This window comes from Cricetulus griseus, chromosome 2 (assembly GCF_003668045.3).
Source record: "Cricetulus griseus strain 17A/GY chromosome 2, alternate assembly CriGri-PICRH-1.0, whole genome shotgun sequence".
Taxonomy (NCBI): Eukaryota; Metazoa; Chordata; class Mammalia; order Rodentia; family Cricetidae; genus Cricetulus; species Cricetulus griseus.
Window position 1 is genome coordinate 64290782 of NC_048595.1, and position 18188 is coordinate 64308969.

Genomic DNA, 18188 nt, shown 5'->3' on the forward strand with positions numbered 1-18188 from the left:
TGGCTGAAATCAAAAATACCAATAACAATCTATGCTGGAGAGGATGTGGAGAAAAAGGAACACTTCTCCATTGCTGGTGGTAGTGTGAACTTGTAAGACCACTCTGGAAATCAGTATGACGGTTGCTCAGAAAAATGGGAATCAGTCTACCTCAAGATCCAGCCATTCCTCTCTTGGGTATATACCCAAATAGTGCATGTCCATACAACAAGGACATATGTTCAACTATGCTCATAGCAGCATTGTTTGTAATAGCCAGAACCTGGAAGCAACCTAGATGCCCCTCAACTGAAGAATGGATTGAGAAAATGTGGTACATTTATACAGTGGAGTACTACTCAGCAGAAAAAAGCAATGGAATCTTGAAATTCGCAGGCAAATGGATGGAACTAGAAGAAACCATCCTGAGTGAGGTAACCCAGTCACAAAAAGACAAACATGGTATGTACTCACTCATATATGAATTTTAGACATAGAGCAAAGGTTTACCAGCCTATAATCCTCTTCACCAAAGAAACTAGGAATCATGAAGGACTCTAAGGGATAAATGGTCCCCAGGAATGGAAGTGGCATGAACTCCTGAACTAATTGGGGGCATGAGGGCAGGGGAGAGGGAGCTGCTACAATAAGAGCAAGAGAAGAGGAGTAGAGGAGAGGAAATGGAGGGGCAGAAATATTGAGTTGGGGGAAGAATAGAGGAGAGAGAGCAAGATGAGAGATACCATATTAGAGGGAGCCACTATAGGTTTGAGAAGAGATCTGGAACCAGGGAGATCTCCAGAGACCTACAAGGATGACACCATCTGACAATCCAGGCAATGGTGGAGAGGAAAACCTAAAAGCCCTTCCCCTAAAATGAGATTGATGACTTCTCTTTATGCCATCCTAGAGCCCTCATCCAGTGGCTGATGGAAGCAGAGACAGACATCCACAGATATACACTGAGCTGAAATCGGGAATTTAGTTGAAGAGAGGGAGGAATGAAGATAAAAGGGGTTTGTACCAGGTTGGAGAAACCCACAGGAACAGTTGGCCTGAACAAGGGAGAGCACATCCACCCCAGATGCTATCGGGGAGGCCAGTAAAGACTGATCCAGACCCCTGAACATGGATGTCAATAAGGAGGCCTCTGCACTCCAGGGAGCCTGTGGTGGTGGATTAGTATTTTTCCCTGGTGCAAGAAGATTTTGAGAGCCCATTCCACGTGAAGGGTTACACTCTGGCCCTGGACACATGGGGAAGGGCCCAGGACCAGCACAGGAAGATTTGGTGGACGTTGCAGAGCCCCCCTGGGGAGTGGTGGGTGGATGGGGTGGGGGGTAGGCTGGGGGTGAGGTAGGAGGGATGGGGGTGAGGGGAGGGAGAGGGAGAAGCTTGTTCCCTAACTAGAACTAATAAAAAAAAAAAGAAACTACCTTCATACAGCAAAATATATTCAACAAAAATAATTAGTTAATTAAAGGGCAAAGAAAATGGAGTATGAGGTCAGTGTGCCATAGAAGTGATAGAAACAGAAACTCAGAAAAAGGGGTTTGAAGCCTCAGGTGCTGTCTTTCTCTGATGTGCCTTCCTCATCCACGCACCTGCCTTTTTAAGGTGCCACCCCATCCAGAGCAGGTCCTTTCCCCAGTCCCTATCCCATGTGACAATCCTTCCTCAAAATGCTCCCAAAAATACACAGGTGCAATTCACAGTCCTAGGAATCCCTTCACCCAGTTAAGTCAATAACTAAGGCCAACTATCATGGCCATCAACTCCATCTTTAGGAATACATCAAAGATAACTGACAACACACCCTCATAAAACTTAGGCATAAATGTTTATTATACCATAGTTACTATTAGTCAAAACGTGGAAATAATGTAAATGTCCATCAATTTATACATATATAAGATACAATGTATGAAAAACTACCTTTCAATCATAAGAAGGAAAAGAAAAATGATACATGCTATAACATGGCTAAACACTGCACATACTATGCTAAGTAAAAAAGTCAACCACAAAAACCGAATATTGCAACTGCACATGCATGAACTATCTAGAGAAGATGAGTCTACAGGGAAAGGAAGCAGATTAATAGATGCTAGTGGCCCCAAGGGATGGAGAAATAGGATAGTGATGTCAAATGAAGATGAAATTTCTCACCAGTGTGGTGACATTATAAGATTGATTGTGATAATTGTACAATGTTATGAATATACCAGAGACCAGTAGTAACTTGTACACTTCAAATGGGTAAGGTTATCATATGCAAATTAAATCTCAAACTTTTAAAACAACAATATGAAAAGTTAGAGCTCAATGCATCCACCCTACCACAAACAACTGTCCCTTCCTAACCATCACACATAAACTGGAGATTTATGTTTTTTCACATACACTAGAGAAAAAACCTAAACCAGAAACTAGACAAAGAAATATAGAAGAAAGGAGGCTGGAGAGATAGTTCAGTGGTTAAGAGCACTAACTGCTCTTCCAGAGGACCTGAGTTTAATTCCCACCACCACATGGCAGCTCACAACTGTCTATAACCCGAGTTAAAGGGGATCCGATGCCCTCAGACATACATACATGCAGACAAAACACCAATGCAAATGAGATAAAAATGAAGTAAATATTTTTTTAAAATACACAGGAGAGAAAGAAATGTACAGATTTAAGTCAGAGGCAAGACTGCCTAAAGTGTGACACCATGCTGCATTTCCTTTTGTATTTTATAGCAACCAATCTAGAAATTAACAGCTGGCTCCTTGGAGAAATTATAGAAATACAAAGTCCTGGATTGCAACATTTCCAAAATTTCCTGGATTGAAATTTTCCAAATAAAACTTGTGCTGCATCTACATATCCAAAGTTTCCAAAAGCCTCAGCCCTTCTATTCAACTGGCTGCCAGCTATTCAACAGGCATATCAAGCTTAACCTCTCCCATTCAGTAAATGGAAAAGACAGTTACCTATTTGCTCAAGCCAAAATCTTTATGAAGCATTGATGACAGGGTCTGCTGCACACACTTGTAATCCCAAAACATAAGAAGCTCGGGTAAGAGGGCTGTCATGAATTCAAGACCAGCCTGACTACACAGTAAGTTCTGAGCCAGCCTGGTTTAAAGCATGAAATCCTGTATCTAAAATAAACCAACAAAAAACAAAAGGTGTGAGAGAGCTCAGCAGGTAAAGGTGCTTGCTGCCAAGCCTGACAACCTGAGTCTGATACCCCAGAGCCAAGATGATGAAAAGAGAAGAGAACTAACTCCCTGCAAGTTGTCCTCTGATTGCCATATAAGTGTCATGTATGCAACCACACATATACACGCACGTGTGCACACACACACACACACACACACACACACTATTAGGATATAAAAATTCTCAAAGAACTATACAATAGAAGTGATCCTCATTTTTCTTAACTTACAATGCCCTCTAACTCTGAAGTCACTGCATGAATAATGTGTTATAAAAACTGATAGGCCATACCTCAAATTCTTTTCTCAGGCGTTCTTCCCTTTGAGTGCTAAATTCAAGCTCACTCGTTTGTCGCCGTAGAAGGTCAGAGCAGTCCATATGTTCTGCTTCTAACTGTTCCACTTTTTTCTGCATATTTTGCACAGCACTATCTTGCTCCTGGAAAATAATTCACTTTTGGTTCAGCAGTTTGTAAGCCATTAATAACTACAAGTTATTGTACAGATAGCACTGAGGAAAATAGTTTCAGTTATAAAAGCAGGCTAACCTGTAGAGGCGGGAGACACTTTGATCTTTTCCACAGTGTTTCAGAATGGGGATGTGACTTTTATAATTTAATAAGTGTGGTTAATAAATATTACACATTACAGAACATTAGAATGTTGTACTAGTTCAAATGACCTCTGGGGTATTTGTAACAATGTTGTAGCTCAACTGTCATATATACTTTCTCCTGTCATTAATATGTATAAGTATTTAGGAAGACAAATGGATATATCCCTTTGTGTGATAAGAGCTGATTAGCTGGAATACTTAATAATGACCCTTGAGAGACATTAACGTGAGCTCATAGTACTTATTGCTTAGTGCTCTTAACATCATAGCCACTAGATGGCTGTGTTTCATTTCCTCTTCAATGTTCAAAAGGTTCTCAAAGAAATAGCTAAAGGTTTTCTATCTAAGTAGCTGTCTTTTTCCAATTAAACTCAAAAATCATGGCTGGATTTTTTTGGAATGTAAAACAAAATCCACATGTATACCATAGGTATTTACCTATGGAAAATACCATAGGTATTTTCCAAAATAATCTAAAATAAATGAGTATCCTCATTCTCATCTCAAGCCTTTAAAACAGTAGTTCTCAACATGTGGGTCATAACTCCTTTGGGATGAACTACACTTTCACCGGGGTCACCTAAGACTATCAAAAAACAGAGATATTTTCATTATGATTCACAACGGTAGCAAAATTACTGTTATGAAGTAGCAATGAAATAATTTCCTGGCTGGGGGTCACCACACCACGAGGAGCTATATTAAAGGGTCCCAGCGTTAGGAAGGTTGAGAATCACTGCTTTAAAGGGTCCCTGGTTCCTCCACCAACACTCATGGACACAAACTTAGGGCAGGGGGCTGCCAAGCATCCCTGGCCACTTGAAACAGAATGTAGGTACATAAATTTCAATTATGATTCTCTATCAAAGGCTGTTATTTTTTAAGTTCCACTGTTACCGGGCAAATCCAGGTTCCTTTTTTTTGGGGGGGGGGGAGTAAATTATCCTTTATAGAATCATTTAAAAAGAGACTCAGAAACCCAAGGACATTTTATTACAGTTTGAGGAAATAACAGGACAGTCAGGCTACAATCTCAGCAGCCGCTAGGAAAACAAAGCTATAGAAAAAAGAAAAAAAAAAAAAGGCATTCCTTTTTGAGTTTCCAGCAGTGCAGATTGGCAAGCAGCTGCAAAATTGGGGGAGGGGGAGCTTCAAAGAAATAGGGACAAACCCCAGAGGATCAGGGGAAGTATGCTTAGACTTTTGGCCATTATACTAAAGAAAGGGAGATAGAAAGAAAGAAAACTTATGGGGTTTTTTGTTGGTTTTTTTTGTTTGTTTGCTTGTTTGTTTTTCGTTAGAACTCAGATTATTCTTCCCATCTCCTCAGCATCTTCAGGTGAATCGGTTTTCCTGTGGGGTGACCTTCCAGCCAGGTGATTGGTAAAACCGCCTATATCACCTCTTAAGAAAGGAGAAAATGGCATCCAATGTTCTCTAATCTTTGGAACAGATCAAAATGGCATGCATTCATCCAGGGCCTGAGAGGTAGGGTCCATTCTTTGACCAGGAGGAAGTATTTTCCCTTTAAAGGCCTCAACAAAGCCCTGCTATCTCAACCTTCTTCTGTGTTGTTTTAAATCCTAGGGAAAGTGCATATAAGGTTCCCCTTTCTAATGTTACCAGGGAAACCAAAAGGAGGTGACCACAGGGAGGGATCCATCCTCATTGGCCTCCAAAGCTACTCCCTATAACATCATTTTCCATAAAAATATACACACACTTTCAAGAATTCCTGGCCACTGAAAAACCATTATCGAAATCTAGGTACATAATTTGCTAGCAAGAACTGTTTGGAAAGTACCTTTCACATGTAAAATCAATTTTAAGAACATTAAGTGGGCTGTGGAGAGATGGCTCAGAGGTTAAGAGCACTAACTGCTTGCTCTTCCAAAGGTCCTGAGTTCAATTCCCAGCAACCACATGGTGGCTCACAACCATCCGTTATGAGATCTGGTGCCCTCTTCTGGTGTGCAGATACACATGGAAGCAGAATGTTGTTTACATAATAAATAAATAAAATCTTTAAAAAAAAAAAAAGAACATTAAGCACTATACAAGAATAAGACTCTGTTATTATCTACATCAGTCCCACTCCTTCAAGCGGTTACTGACAAGAACATTAACTCAAAGTCACTTTTATGTGCCTTTTTATTAGCATATATTTATTGTGCCAAATGATGGGTTTCATGCAAGTGTATCATGGACTTTGACCATATTCAACCTCCACTGCCTTCTCTTGTTCTCCATTCTCCTCCCATTGGTACCCTTTCCCACTTCCAGAGAAGACCCCTTTATAGTGCTGTATAACATAACATCTGTTTTTCTTAACGTTTTAACCGTTATTTGTATTGTATATGCGTGGGTGTTTTGCTTCCAAGTACACGTGCATGCAGTGCCTACGGAGGCCAGAAGAGGGAGCTGAATCCCCTGAAATTTGTGTTCAGCCCCTGTTTTGTTTTTTGGGTTTTTTGTTTGTTTTTCTTTTTGTTGTTGTTGTTGTTGTTGTTTTTATCTAATCTAATCCTGAGTGCTGGGATGATGAGAATGCATCTACGTGATGCTGGGAGGGAACGAGTGAAACCCAGGGCTTTGTACATGCTAGACAAGCACTGTACCAAAACAACTCCATCCCCATCTGCAAACTGAGATTTTGGAGAGGGGAAAATAGCAGAAGTATTAGAAATTAAAAACTTCAATGAATAATAAAAATAATCCATTGGGCATGTATTATTTTGTAGGAGAAATTGCGGCCAGCCTACTAAAGCCGCAGTAGCCATGCCCCCAGAGCCCAGGCCAGCCCGAATAAGCATGCGCATTCGCAGTAGGCACTTCCTCCCTGAGCCAAGCCTGCCTCTACACCCAGAGACTACTGATGGAGAGACACCTGACCCAGAGACACCAATAAGGAAAGGACAGTGCAGCAGAGTCAGCCACCTGAGCCAATGGGATCTTGGGAGGGGGTTTAAAGGCAGGTCTAACTTCCTTAATAAACCAGTCTACAGCACGCTCTGCTCCAGGAGCCTGTGTCGTTGGTGCTGCTGCGTCTTCTCACTCCCTCCCCCAGGGGTGTTCAAGCAGGGTAACCCGCAACATTATTTGATTTATTCAGTCTTTAATTTTTCTTTCTTTTTTCTTTCAAAATCTGAAGTTTCTTTGCTAAATTCCTCTCCCGTGGTGTCAAATCTCTCATCCATGTTGCTTTCTTTGTATTTCAAAGTCCCAAACTGACTTTCTTACCACAATTTTCTGCTTCTTAAATCCTCTTTGAGGTGACTTTTGTGTTTTGTTTTTTGTTTCCCTATGTAGCTCTGGCTGCCATGGAATCCACTCTAGCTTTGAATTCAGAGATCCATTTGCCTCAGTCTCCCAAGTGCCAGGATTAAAATCATGCACCACCATGAACAGCTCACAACTGATCATTTTTTAAAAAATATTTGTTTATTTTATGTGTATGAGTGTTCTATCTGCATGTATGCCTTTATGCCAGAAGAGGGCATGAGATCCCACTATAGATGGTCGTGAGCTACCATGTGGAAGCTGGGAATTGAACTCAGAACCTCTGGAAGAGCAGCCAGTACTCTTAACCGCTGAGTCATCTCTCCAGCCCAACTAATCAATTTTTAAGGCAGGACTTTGAGTTCTTTCTTTATTACCTTAACAATTTTGTTATAGTTTTGGTTTGTTATTTGTTGTTTTTCTGTGATTGAGGACTTCGGAGCTTCAGAGGAGTCATATGGTTCAGCACACCCAAAAGTGCATGTGTATGCGTGTGGGGGGTGGGGGGTAATCTACATTATGGATTTTTTGGTTTTGTTTTTCTTGAATTGGTTGGGATGGAATTTTCCCCCATCTTTTTTGTTTTCTTTGTTTTTATGTGCATCTTTTTAGTGCCTGGCCTTCTCTTTAACTTAAAAATCCTCAGTAGCATCCAGAGTGGGAAAAAAAAAAAAACTGATAGTAGTAACAGAAACAAGGATTTAAGCCAGATACTGAAGTTGGGGGCGTGGGGGACAATTAGGTACTTTATTTGCATCTTGGAGATCAGGACATAAAACAAATGAGCTGAGACATAATAGGATAAATGATAAGTTTAAAGACTACTACAGCTAAAGGTGGAGCCAATGAGATGGGTCAACGGGTCATAGCATTGTGACAACTTGATTACCTGGGTATCATCCCTGGAACACAGGTTTTAAAAAAACAACGAAAAAAGCTGGACATGGTGGTGCACATCTGTAATCCCTACTCCTAGAGTGAAGAGGAAGACCAGACAATTATCAGAAGCCTATGAGCCAGGGAAGCTAGAGTACACAGCAGAGTAGATACAACAGAAACCCTAATCAAGGTGGAGGAAAGAACTGGCCTCTTCATACGTGTTATGCCATAAACAAGCCTGAAAGGTTCAGGCTTTGATGCTGACCGGCTCTACCTCTTTAAGAGACAGACTCTGCCCCCTGACAACAGTCAGGGGCACAAAAAGGAAATCGTGCTACGTCATCACCATGTCACCTGCCAAGCATTACGGCCGCTGAGGACTCTGGGCATGCGTGGAACCTCAGTGCGCATGCACAGCCTTCCCTTTAAAAGCTCCAACTTCGCTGCTGCTCGCTCTCTTTACGCCGCTCTCTCTCTGCTCACTCCTCTGTTCTTCTCTTTTCCCACCTATGTGCTCTCTCTGCCTCTCTATGGTGACCGGCCATGGCGGTCAACCATTACCCCTGTTCCTCTTCTCAGTCTCCCTACTCTGCCAAGCCATATAATAAACTAGTTAACATGTCTCACCTTGCAGCTTTCTCTTTTCTTCTTTTTAAATAAAAACATAACAATGCCTGGGATTCCATTTAAACATGAGTTTTCCGGGGAGTGGTGGTTTGAATGAGAATGTCCCTCACAGACTGAGGTATTAGTATGCAGTTGGTGGTGCTGTTTGGGTAGGTTTAGGAAATACAGCCTGGCTAGAGGAATTATGTCACTGAGGTTTCAAAAGCCATGTGCTATTTCATTGTGTTCCCCCCGTTTCCTGCTAGCAGTTCAAGATATAAGCTCTCAGATGTTCCTGCTACCCTACATTCCTGCTGCCTTAATTCCCAGCCATGATGATGAACTCTTGTCTCTCTGGAACCATAGCTCAAAATAAAGTCTTCCTGCTGTAAGTTAGTAACCTTGATCATAGGTGTTTTATCACAGCAATAGAAACCAAATTAAGACAGCAGTTGGTACCAGGAGTGCAGTGCAGTCATAAAGAACCTGACCATGTGTTTTTTGTTGTTGTTGTTGTTGTTGCTGTTTGTTTTTTCAAAATGTGAAAGACTTTGGTACTTTGAACTAAAAAGCAGTTGAATGCTGTAAGCATTACATTTAATGGGCTATCTAGTAGGGGCTTAAAAGACAGTACTGGAAAGCAATGCCGACTATGGAGACAAGCTCAAATGGTTTCAAAGGGGAGCGATACTAGCAACTGGGCTATCGGTCATTCTTGTGAATGGTTTGGTTTGGGGCTTTTTTGGGGGTGGGGCACTTTCTGCCTTTGTCCTAAGAACTTGTCTGTTGTTAACTTTAAAAGTAACATTCTGGCCAGGCATTGGTAGTGCACGCTTTTAATCCCAGCACTCGGGAGGCAGAGGCAGGCGGATCTCTGTGAGTTCCAGGCCAGCCTGGTCTCCAGAGCGAGTGCCAGGATAGGCTCCAAAGCTACACAGAGAAACCCTGTCTTGAAAAACCAAAAAAAAAAAAAAAGTAACATTCTGATTTCTTTACTGGAAATTATATTGACTCTGTCCCATGGTTATGAGTAATCACTCTTACAGATCTACAATGAAAAAGGCAAAAAAGTGGACCAAAAAGAAATACAAAATGTAGTCTGGAGAGGAAAAGAACACTAGCAAGTTTTACAGCTAAGTCTTGTACTAAAAGAGAGACTCCAATTGTTAAGGAAATTAGTGCCATTGTTGGGGGGGGGCAAATCTATACTGGAATAAAAGGAAGGGGGCCCTTGAGGAAAGACTCCACCCAGCTAAGTTTCCAACTTGTGAAAGAAAAATGCCAAAGGAATTTTCTGACACCAGAAACCAACAGCAAACAGAAGCTGCTGCAAATGTGATTTAAGGGGAGCAACTCAATCCAAAGCTAACAGCTGAACTTAACAGTGTCATCCTCATGGTGCTGGCTTTAGAGTCATGAAAGGGTAGGAGTAAAAGGGTCCTGGAATCTTCCCCCACAGTTTCATAGAGCCACTAAAATTGGCAAAATATGGCATGAATGTCCAGAGAGGGCAGGGAGCCCTGAGAGGCTATTATGTGAAGTGTGAACATGAAACGTGTTTCACTGGAGACTCCAAAATGTTAAAAGTACCAGAGCCATAAGACATCTGCCAAGAGAGCTGCACACACAGAGTGAAACCAGCATTTTACAGGCAGCAAAGCTGGAAGGTCAGAGCCATCTAAGCCCTTTGACATCAGACACAGAACCATGGCATTTAGAGTTTGTACTGCTGGGTTACAGGCTTGCTTTGGTCCCCCATATCCCCCTTTGGGGAATGGTCATGTATGGTCTGTACAATTGTATCTTGCAAGTATGTAGTTTTCTTTTTTATTTTGCAGAAGATTAGTTTTGTTTTGTTTTAAGTTGCTTTGAATCTCAGAAGAGACTTTGGAATTTGGACTTTAAAATTATTGAGACTGTAAAAGACTCTGGGAACTTTCAAGGTTGACTACATTTTCCATTGGCCATAATACAATGGGGGCTGGGAACAGAATGTAGTGGTTTGAATGAGACGTTTCCCATATCCTCAAGCATCAGAATATTTGGTCCCCAGCTGGCGACACTGTTTGAGTAGGTTTAGGAGGTATGGACTTGATGGCGTATGCCACTGGGGATGAGTTTTGGGCTTTCCTAAGTTTTGTATATTAGTTACTTTTCTATTGCTGTGAAAAACACCATAACCAGGGCAACTTATAAAGAAAAGCATTTAACTGGGTTTACAGTTTCAGAGGGTTAGAGCCCATGATGGCAGAGCAAAGGCATGATGTAAGGAAGAGCTGAGACTCACTTCTGGATCCTCAAGGGGAGGTAGAGAAAACAATGGAAATGGCACAAGTCTTTCAAAAATCTCAAAACTAACCCCAAGAAACATACCTCATCCCACAAGTCCACACCCCCAATGCTTCTCAAATAGTTCCAACTGGGGACCAAGTATTCAATCATGCAAGCCTACGGAGGCCATTCCCATTCAAGCCACCACAGCATTGCTGCTTCCAGTGTGCTTCCTCTGTCTCCTGCTTATAGCTGAAGCTGTGAGCTTTCAGCTGTCCTGCTGCCAGCCTGCCTGATCCACATTCTGATCCACAATGTTCAAGGGCTCTTATTCCTCTGGAACCATAAGCTCACGATAAACGCTTCCTTCTATAAGTTGCCTTGGACACAGTGTTTTATCACAGCAATAGAAACTTAAGTAAGACATGGGAGACAAACCATATTCAAACATAACCAGCAAAAACTTTAATGAGGTCTGAGAACTGATAAATTCTCAGTAGTTATTCATAGTTGTTCATACTTTACTTGAAGTTTACCAGAGGATAAACTTCACCAAACTGAGAGGAAAAAAAAAAAGAAAGAAAGATGCAGAAAAAGATAAAAGAGAATCCAAATAGGAGAGAATCCCAGGAGAATGGAAAAGGTAGAACTATGTGTCTATCAAATCTTATGACACTCACTGCATTCATATAGAGAACTACAGTCAGACTACAGTCAGACCGCCAGCCATTTATACCAATACAATGGTGCCTAGACAAGCTTCATTTACCTAAAATATGGGCTTGACTCCCATCAGCCATGTAAGAATTGAGTTTCTCCACTCAAATATCCATTTCACTTTGCAAAAGTATCATCTCCATGTGGCCTACACCCTAGAGCTGCAAGTTAGCTTCACCAAAGCTTCCTTTGGAGACCATTCTTTCTACCAAGTGGAATCAAATTTTATAGTTTACTACTTCTACCAATGCATAACAAACATTATATTCTTTCTGTGGTATATCTGACCAAATCAGTTTTTAATGTACTTGTTAGTTTTACTATGGCTAACTTTTCTATATAAACACTTCCTTTTTTAATTTTTTAACTTGAGAAATATACTTCATATAGTTCTTGCTAGTTTTAGTTTATCATCAATGTACTTTCATCATGCAGTCAATATATAGATTAGATAGGCAGATAAATGGATAGAGGTAGACAGATCCACTTATCTTTAAGAATTAGAGTCAGTTGTGATGGCACACAGGTAGGATTTGCTGAAGGAGGCAGAGGCAGGAGGATCATGAGTTTGAGGCCAGCCTGGGCTACACATTTTTGCCAGATGGTGGTGGCACATGCCTTTAATCCCAGCACTCGGGAGGCAGAAGAAGGTGGATCTCTATGAGTTTGATGCCAACCTGGTCTACAAGAGCTAGTTCCAGGACAGCAACTGTCCTCAAATACTCTAGCCCCACTCTTTTTATTATTACTTTTATTTTTATGTGCACTGGTGTTTTGCCTTTATGTGTATCTGTGTGAGAGTATCAGATTCCCTGGAACTGAAGTCAAAGACAGTTGTGAGCTGCCATGTGAGTGCTAGGAATTGAACCCTAGTCCTCTAGAAGAGCAGCCAGTGATCTCAACCATTTCTCCAGGCCTCTAGTCCCACTCTTAAACTCATCTTTTTTTCCCTGGATTTTCCAGGGTTTCTTTGTGTAGCCCTGGCTGTCCTGCAACTATCTCTGTAGACCAGGATGGCCTTGAACTCACAGGAATCCACCTGCCTCTGCCTCCTGAGTGCTGGAATTAAAGGCATGTGCCATCATTGCCAGGCAATCTTCTTTCAATTCTTTTTTTTTAACTAGTTTATTTAAATTTATTTTATGTGCATTGGGGTGAAGGTGTTAGATCTCCTGGAACTGGAGTTACAGACAGTTGTGAGCTGCCATGTGGGTGCTGGGAATTGAACCCGGGTCCTCTGGAAGAACAGCCAGTGCTCTTAACCACTGAGCCATCTCTCCAGCCCCCTTCTTTCAATTCTTAATGATGTCAGTTGCCTATGTGAGATCTTTGTACTTAGAATATATTATTGGTAGTGGAAAGGGGTCTACTGGGGATGGTAGAAAACAAGGGGCATACAAGGGATTAGGAAAAAAAGAAGCTAACAAAATAAATTATGTATGAAAATGCCATAATGAAATGTATTATTTAGTATGCTAACTTAAAACCACAAAACGGCCAACAAGATGACTCAGTGGGTAAAGGCACTTGCAACACAGACACAAGCCCAACAACCTCAGTTTGATTACCAGAATCTACATGAAGGTAGAAGGAGAAAACTGGCCCCACAAAGATATGCTCTGATCTAAGCATGCATGCCACTACAGACAATCATAATAATTTTAAACCACACATTAAAAAATAGTATATACTATCTATATCTATATCGACTACAAATTTACAAACTATAAAGCATTTACTCCAAATCCATAGTTAACATACATAACTTTCTTTAGAGACAAAGCTGACTAACAAATATTTCATAAATGGAGCAGACCTTCAGGTGAAATCAAAGTAGTACCTTGGAAAGCACTTAATTCTCAGTCAGGCAAAGATTAAATTAATTATATTAAATACACAGAATAAAATTATACAGCAGTCGACAAGCGTTGGTGGCGCATGCCTTTAATCCCAGAACTCGGGAGGCAGAGGCAGGTGGATCTCTGTGAGTTCCAGGCCAGCCTGGTCTCCAGAGTGAGTGCCAGGATAGGCTCCAAAGCTACACAGAGAAAGAAACCCTGTCTCAAAAAACAAAATCAAAGAAAAAAAACTGTATTTTGTTTCTACACCTGAAATGATACTAACAAACACTAAGATGAAGTACATGGCCAGTGCTAATCACATCACTGGTATTGGCTGCTTACATTAGGTGGTAATTTTTAAGTGTTTGAGTATTGAAGTGTATGGCTTTAGTAGCATAATCCAAGTCTGGTATGTATTGTAAGATAGATTAATTTGCCTCTACCAAAATATATTTAACTTTCATTTTTGTCACAGAACTTATCTTCTAATCAAATGAAAAGCCACCTCAGTTCTTGCAATAGAAGTAAGATGTGGGATGGACCAGTAATTCAGACACTAGAGATTTGGGATATTATTTCATCTGTCCACTAGAGGGAAGTGTTGAACTTAAAATGTTTTTTAAAATGGCTTGTTTTTGAACTGACATTTAACATCACAGGAAGCCACATTGTGCTGTTAGAAAATAAACTTGTTTTCTTTCCACATCTTCTACAAACACATACCAAAAACTATGGTTCTTTATATGTACTCATGTAAACAACACATCTCAGAATCCAAACTGTAGCTCCAATCCTGAGGAATTTTAATTATCCTGGTAGACATATATTTAGAAAAGCATCAGAGCAAACGTACTCTTTCTAGCTTAGAAAATACTTCAAGCGTGGTGTACAACACTAATCTGGGATAAGGTTTCTCCTGAAAGGACCAGAACAAAAAACAGTTTGTTCATGTGTTGTAAACTGTACACTGTGAGAGAGTGAACTGTGGCTCAGCCATGAAGAGCATGTATTGCTCTTCCAAACCCAAGTGAGATTCCTAGCACCCACATCAGGAGGCTCATAATAACCTGTAACTCCAGCTCCCGAGGCTCCCGCACCTCTGGCATCTGCAGATGCCTGCCCCTCCCCGATAACTAAAAATAAATTTTAAAAAGTAAGGTTCATAATCGCACAGAGTCATAATGGGTCATTTGGATAGAAAACAAAATTTAAAAATTGATAAATAAACTGTACATTGTGTCAGAACCAGCTTGGTCTTTTTCTCTACACCTAGACCATCTGTGGGTCTCTATGTTAATCACCATCTACTACAGGCAGACATTTGTGTGATAAGGGTTAATGGGTTTATTAATCTATAGGTAAAGCAATAAATCATTAGGACTCAGTTTAATACTATGTCTATTTAACAGCATAAAAGTAGTAAGTTCTCTTGGAAGAAGGTATGGGTTGCATTTTGTATTTGGAGACTTGCATCCAGTCGAAAGTGGTTGGTTACTCTCACAATGTTTGCAGCAAATGTTATACCAACAGCATGTCTTTCCAGATATTTTTTTCCGCTTTGGGTTTTTGAGATTGGGGTTTCTTTCTGTAGCCCTAGCTGTCCTAGAACTAGATGTGTAGACTAGACTGGCCTCGAACTCACAGAGATCCGACTGCCTCTGCCTCCTGAGTGCTGGGATAATGTGGCTCTCAGGGTTTACAGCCAGGTAAAACTGATGACGGCTTTTCTCCTCTGGGAGCATACATAGCACCTTCCAGCGCTGTGAAAGCGAGCCCACTAGGCATGAAGCTTCCAAGTGAGCACCGGCTTCATTTCTCCATGTCCTATGGCTCAAGTATGTGCTGTCTTTAGCAACACGACCTGTCAAGTGATGGAGGGTAACCAACAGCAATACAATAGCCAGTAATGTCCATGGGTCTGTGAGGGTTTATGGGAACATCACTGGCCCACAACTCCACTCTGGCTCTGGGCTTTTTATTTGTTCGAATCTGGTATCTAGCAGTGTCATCCTGCTAGATGGTAACTCTATTTGAACTGCTCATTTATGTGCATATGTATTTCAGGAAGCTTCTACAGTAGTAGGTTTCCATATGACTTTTTGGAAAGGTCATTAGTGTAATTATCCTACCCTGCATTCCCTCCTCTAGCCTGCCCTCCCATCCCCAACTCCAACTCAACTCTTTCGTTCCTTTAATCTCCTGCAATGTTTTTGAGATTTTACTTTTATTTTATGTATATGGGTGTTTGCCTGAATGCATGTCTGTGTACCACATGCATGCAGTACCCACAGAAGCCAGCAGAGAGCACTGGATTTCCTGTGACTGGAGTTACAGACAGTTGTAAGTCACCATGTAGGTGCTGGGAATTAGACCTAGGTCCTCTGTAATGTTTCTGTACAGCAAAGGAACAGATGGCTGAGTGAAGAGATCACCTAAAGAATGAGAGAAAAACTTGGCCAGCTATCCACCTTACAGAGGATTAATATCTAGAATAAACAAAAACCTAAATACAAGGAAAATAACCCAATCCAACAATTGGCAAGGAAACTGAACAGACTTCTCAAAAGAAGAAATACAAATGGACAATAAACATTTTAACATTATATATGTATCTGTATGTATGTATGTACCTAGTAGTTTACCATAGTTAGTAACTCCAGTTCCAGGGGCTGGAACCCTCTTTTGGCCTCCACAGTCACTAGGCTCATAGATGGTGCATATACATATAAGCGGGCAAAAAAACTCATACACATAAAAATAAATAAATAAATCCTTCAAAAGAGAAAGAATAACTGTCAACTGCTCATCCACTCCAAGGTTCATGGAACATGAAGAGAGAAAGAATATAAGACCTAGACTCTGAAAGTGCTGTGTGGAACTGTCTTCCAGGCACAAGATTCCACCTGCCAACATACTAACATGGAGAGGGGAAGAGGTTCTTGAGGCCACACCCATCCTTAAGAATTTAGAGGCAGTTAATGATGCTAGTCCCTCATAAGGACCTGCCCCCTCTAAGTATCCATGGGCAGTTCATGGTTGTGGGGGAAGAAGAGACATTAACTTCTTGCTATAGCAAGTGCTGAGCTGCCCATGCTCCTGCAATAATCCCCCATCCACGCACCTATGGACAACCATAAGTAAACACACAAGTTTACCCCAATATAGACGTGAAAGTAGAAGGGGAATGTTGGGAAGAAGAAAAAGGATCGGCAGAAGTAAAAGGGGAGTGCATATGATCAAAATACACTATATACATGTATGAAAGTGTCATAATAACAAGCCCATTATTGATATGGCCATGGTGGCACACATCTTTAATCTTAGCACTATGGAGGCAGAGCCAGGTGGATCTCTGAGTTCAAGGCCAGCCTGATCTACAAAGACAGCTCCAAGACAGCCAGGGCTGTTACACAGAGAAACCCTGTCTTGAACCTTCCCCAAAATTATTTTGTATAATTAATATATGCTAATAAAAGTAAAAAAAATTGCCTACTTTAGGTAAGCATGGTGGCTCATGCTGAAAATCCCAGCACTAAGGAGGTGGAGGCATGAGAATCAGGAGTTCAGGAACAGCAAGAGATATGCAGCAAGTTTAAGTCCAGCCTGGTCTACATTAGACCCTGTCTCAAAAATAAAGACTACAAATCATATACACTATTCACTGAAGCCGTCCAACTGTAATATTCATGGTATTTATTTGTAACGGCTTCCCAACTGTCATGTCACTACAAATGAAACATGGCCTTCCAGAAAGCAAAGACTTAGAATTGTTTTTCAAGTGAGTGGCTAGTAAATTATCTATTAATAAAATGTAATACCATAAGAATCAAAAACACATTTTAGTACCGTGATGTAGAGGATATGAATGGCTCTGAATAAATGGTAGCGGGAAACCATAGAAGAAATGGTCTATATGCTTTAATTCAAGCAGATTTTGGAAAGACATGGGTATTGCATAACTAGAGAATCACTTTCTCTTGTGGGAGGTGTGAAGATAGACAAGAATGGGATATTAAAGAACACAGAGAAATAGTTCCTCAACTTGAGCAGGCATTGATGGAATTTCCACGTGTAATGATGGAACAGCAAACAAATGCATGCCTGTTCTCATTTCTACTTATTTGTTGTAGAACTTCATCAATAGACCACTACATCTAAAAAAAAAAACACATTTTAGAAACTGAATTATTTTTAAAATACCTGTACTATAAGCTGTAACTCTCTTCGTTCTGCTTCCCATTGTTCTGCTTGTAATCTAAACTCCTCCAATGCAGTCTCCCTGACATGAGACTCCATCTCATTCTTCTCTTGTTGACGTTTTTCCAGTGCTTCCTTTATGTGAATAAAATCTTGCTTTACTATTACATCAATAAGGGTTACCTATTATCTTTTAAACCTAGTTAAACTTACAAAGGGGCTCTCCCTTCAATAGACTGTTAAAAACTTGTAATTCATGTTAAAACCTTGGTGCTGGGGGTACAGCTACTAGTAGCTGCTTAGCATGCTTCAAGCCCTGGGTTCAATCCCCATCGTGCACAACACCAGGAATGGTGGTACATATCTATAGTCTCAGGATTTGGGAGGTGGTGGCAGAATAATCAGAAGTTCATGGCAATCCTTGTCTATTCTGAGAGTTCAAGGCCAGCCAAGGACACATGAGACTCTGGCTCAAAAAAAATTAATAATTCATGTTTAAAACTTAATAAAATTATCACTTTAATTATCAAAATATAAATCTGAAATAAATAAATTCAACATCAGAGTTTGGGACAAAAATGAAAGAAACAAAAA

General features: G+C 40.7%; 1 protein-coding gene across 4 annotated transcripts in view; it reads right to left on the reverse strand.

The window, feature by feature from the left end:
- Positions 1-18188, reverse strand: part of LOC100756343 (coiled-coil domain-containing protein 171) — a 332880-nt gene that overhangs the window by 284587 nt on the left and 30105 nt on the right. For 2 of the 4 annotated variants that reach the window (XR_004768216.1, XM_035439823.1), the window contains exons 6-7: positions 17598-17729; positions 3481-3627 (exon numbers count right to left, since the gene is read on the reverse strand). Coding sequence is in view for 3 of the 4 variants with exons in the window: in XM_035439823.1 (XP_035295714.1) it covers positions 3481-3627; positions 17598-17729 (279 nt within the window). In the remaining variant the exon portion in view is untranslated. Of the gene's footprint in view, positions 1-3480; positions 3628-17298; positions 17552-17597; positions 17730-18188 lie in introns of those variants that run through there. The other 2 variants (XM_035439825.1, XM_035439824.1) reach the window with 2 other exon arrangements.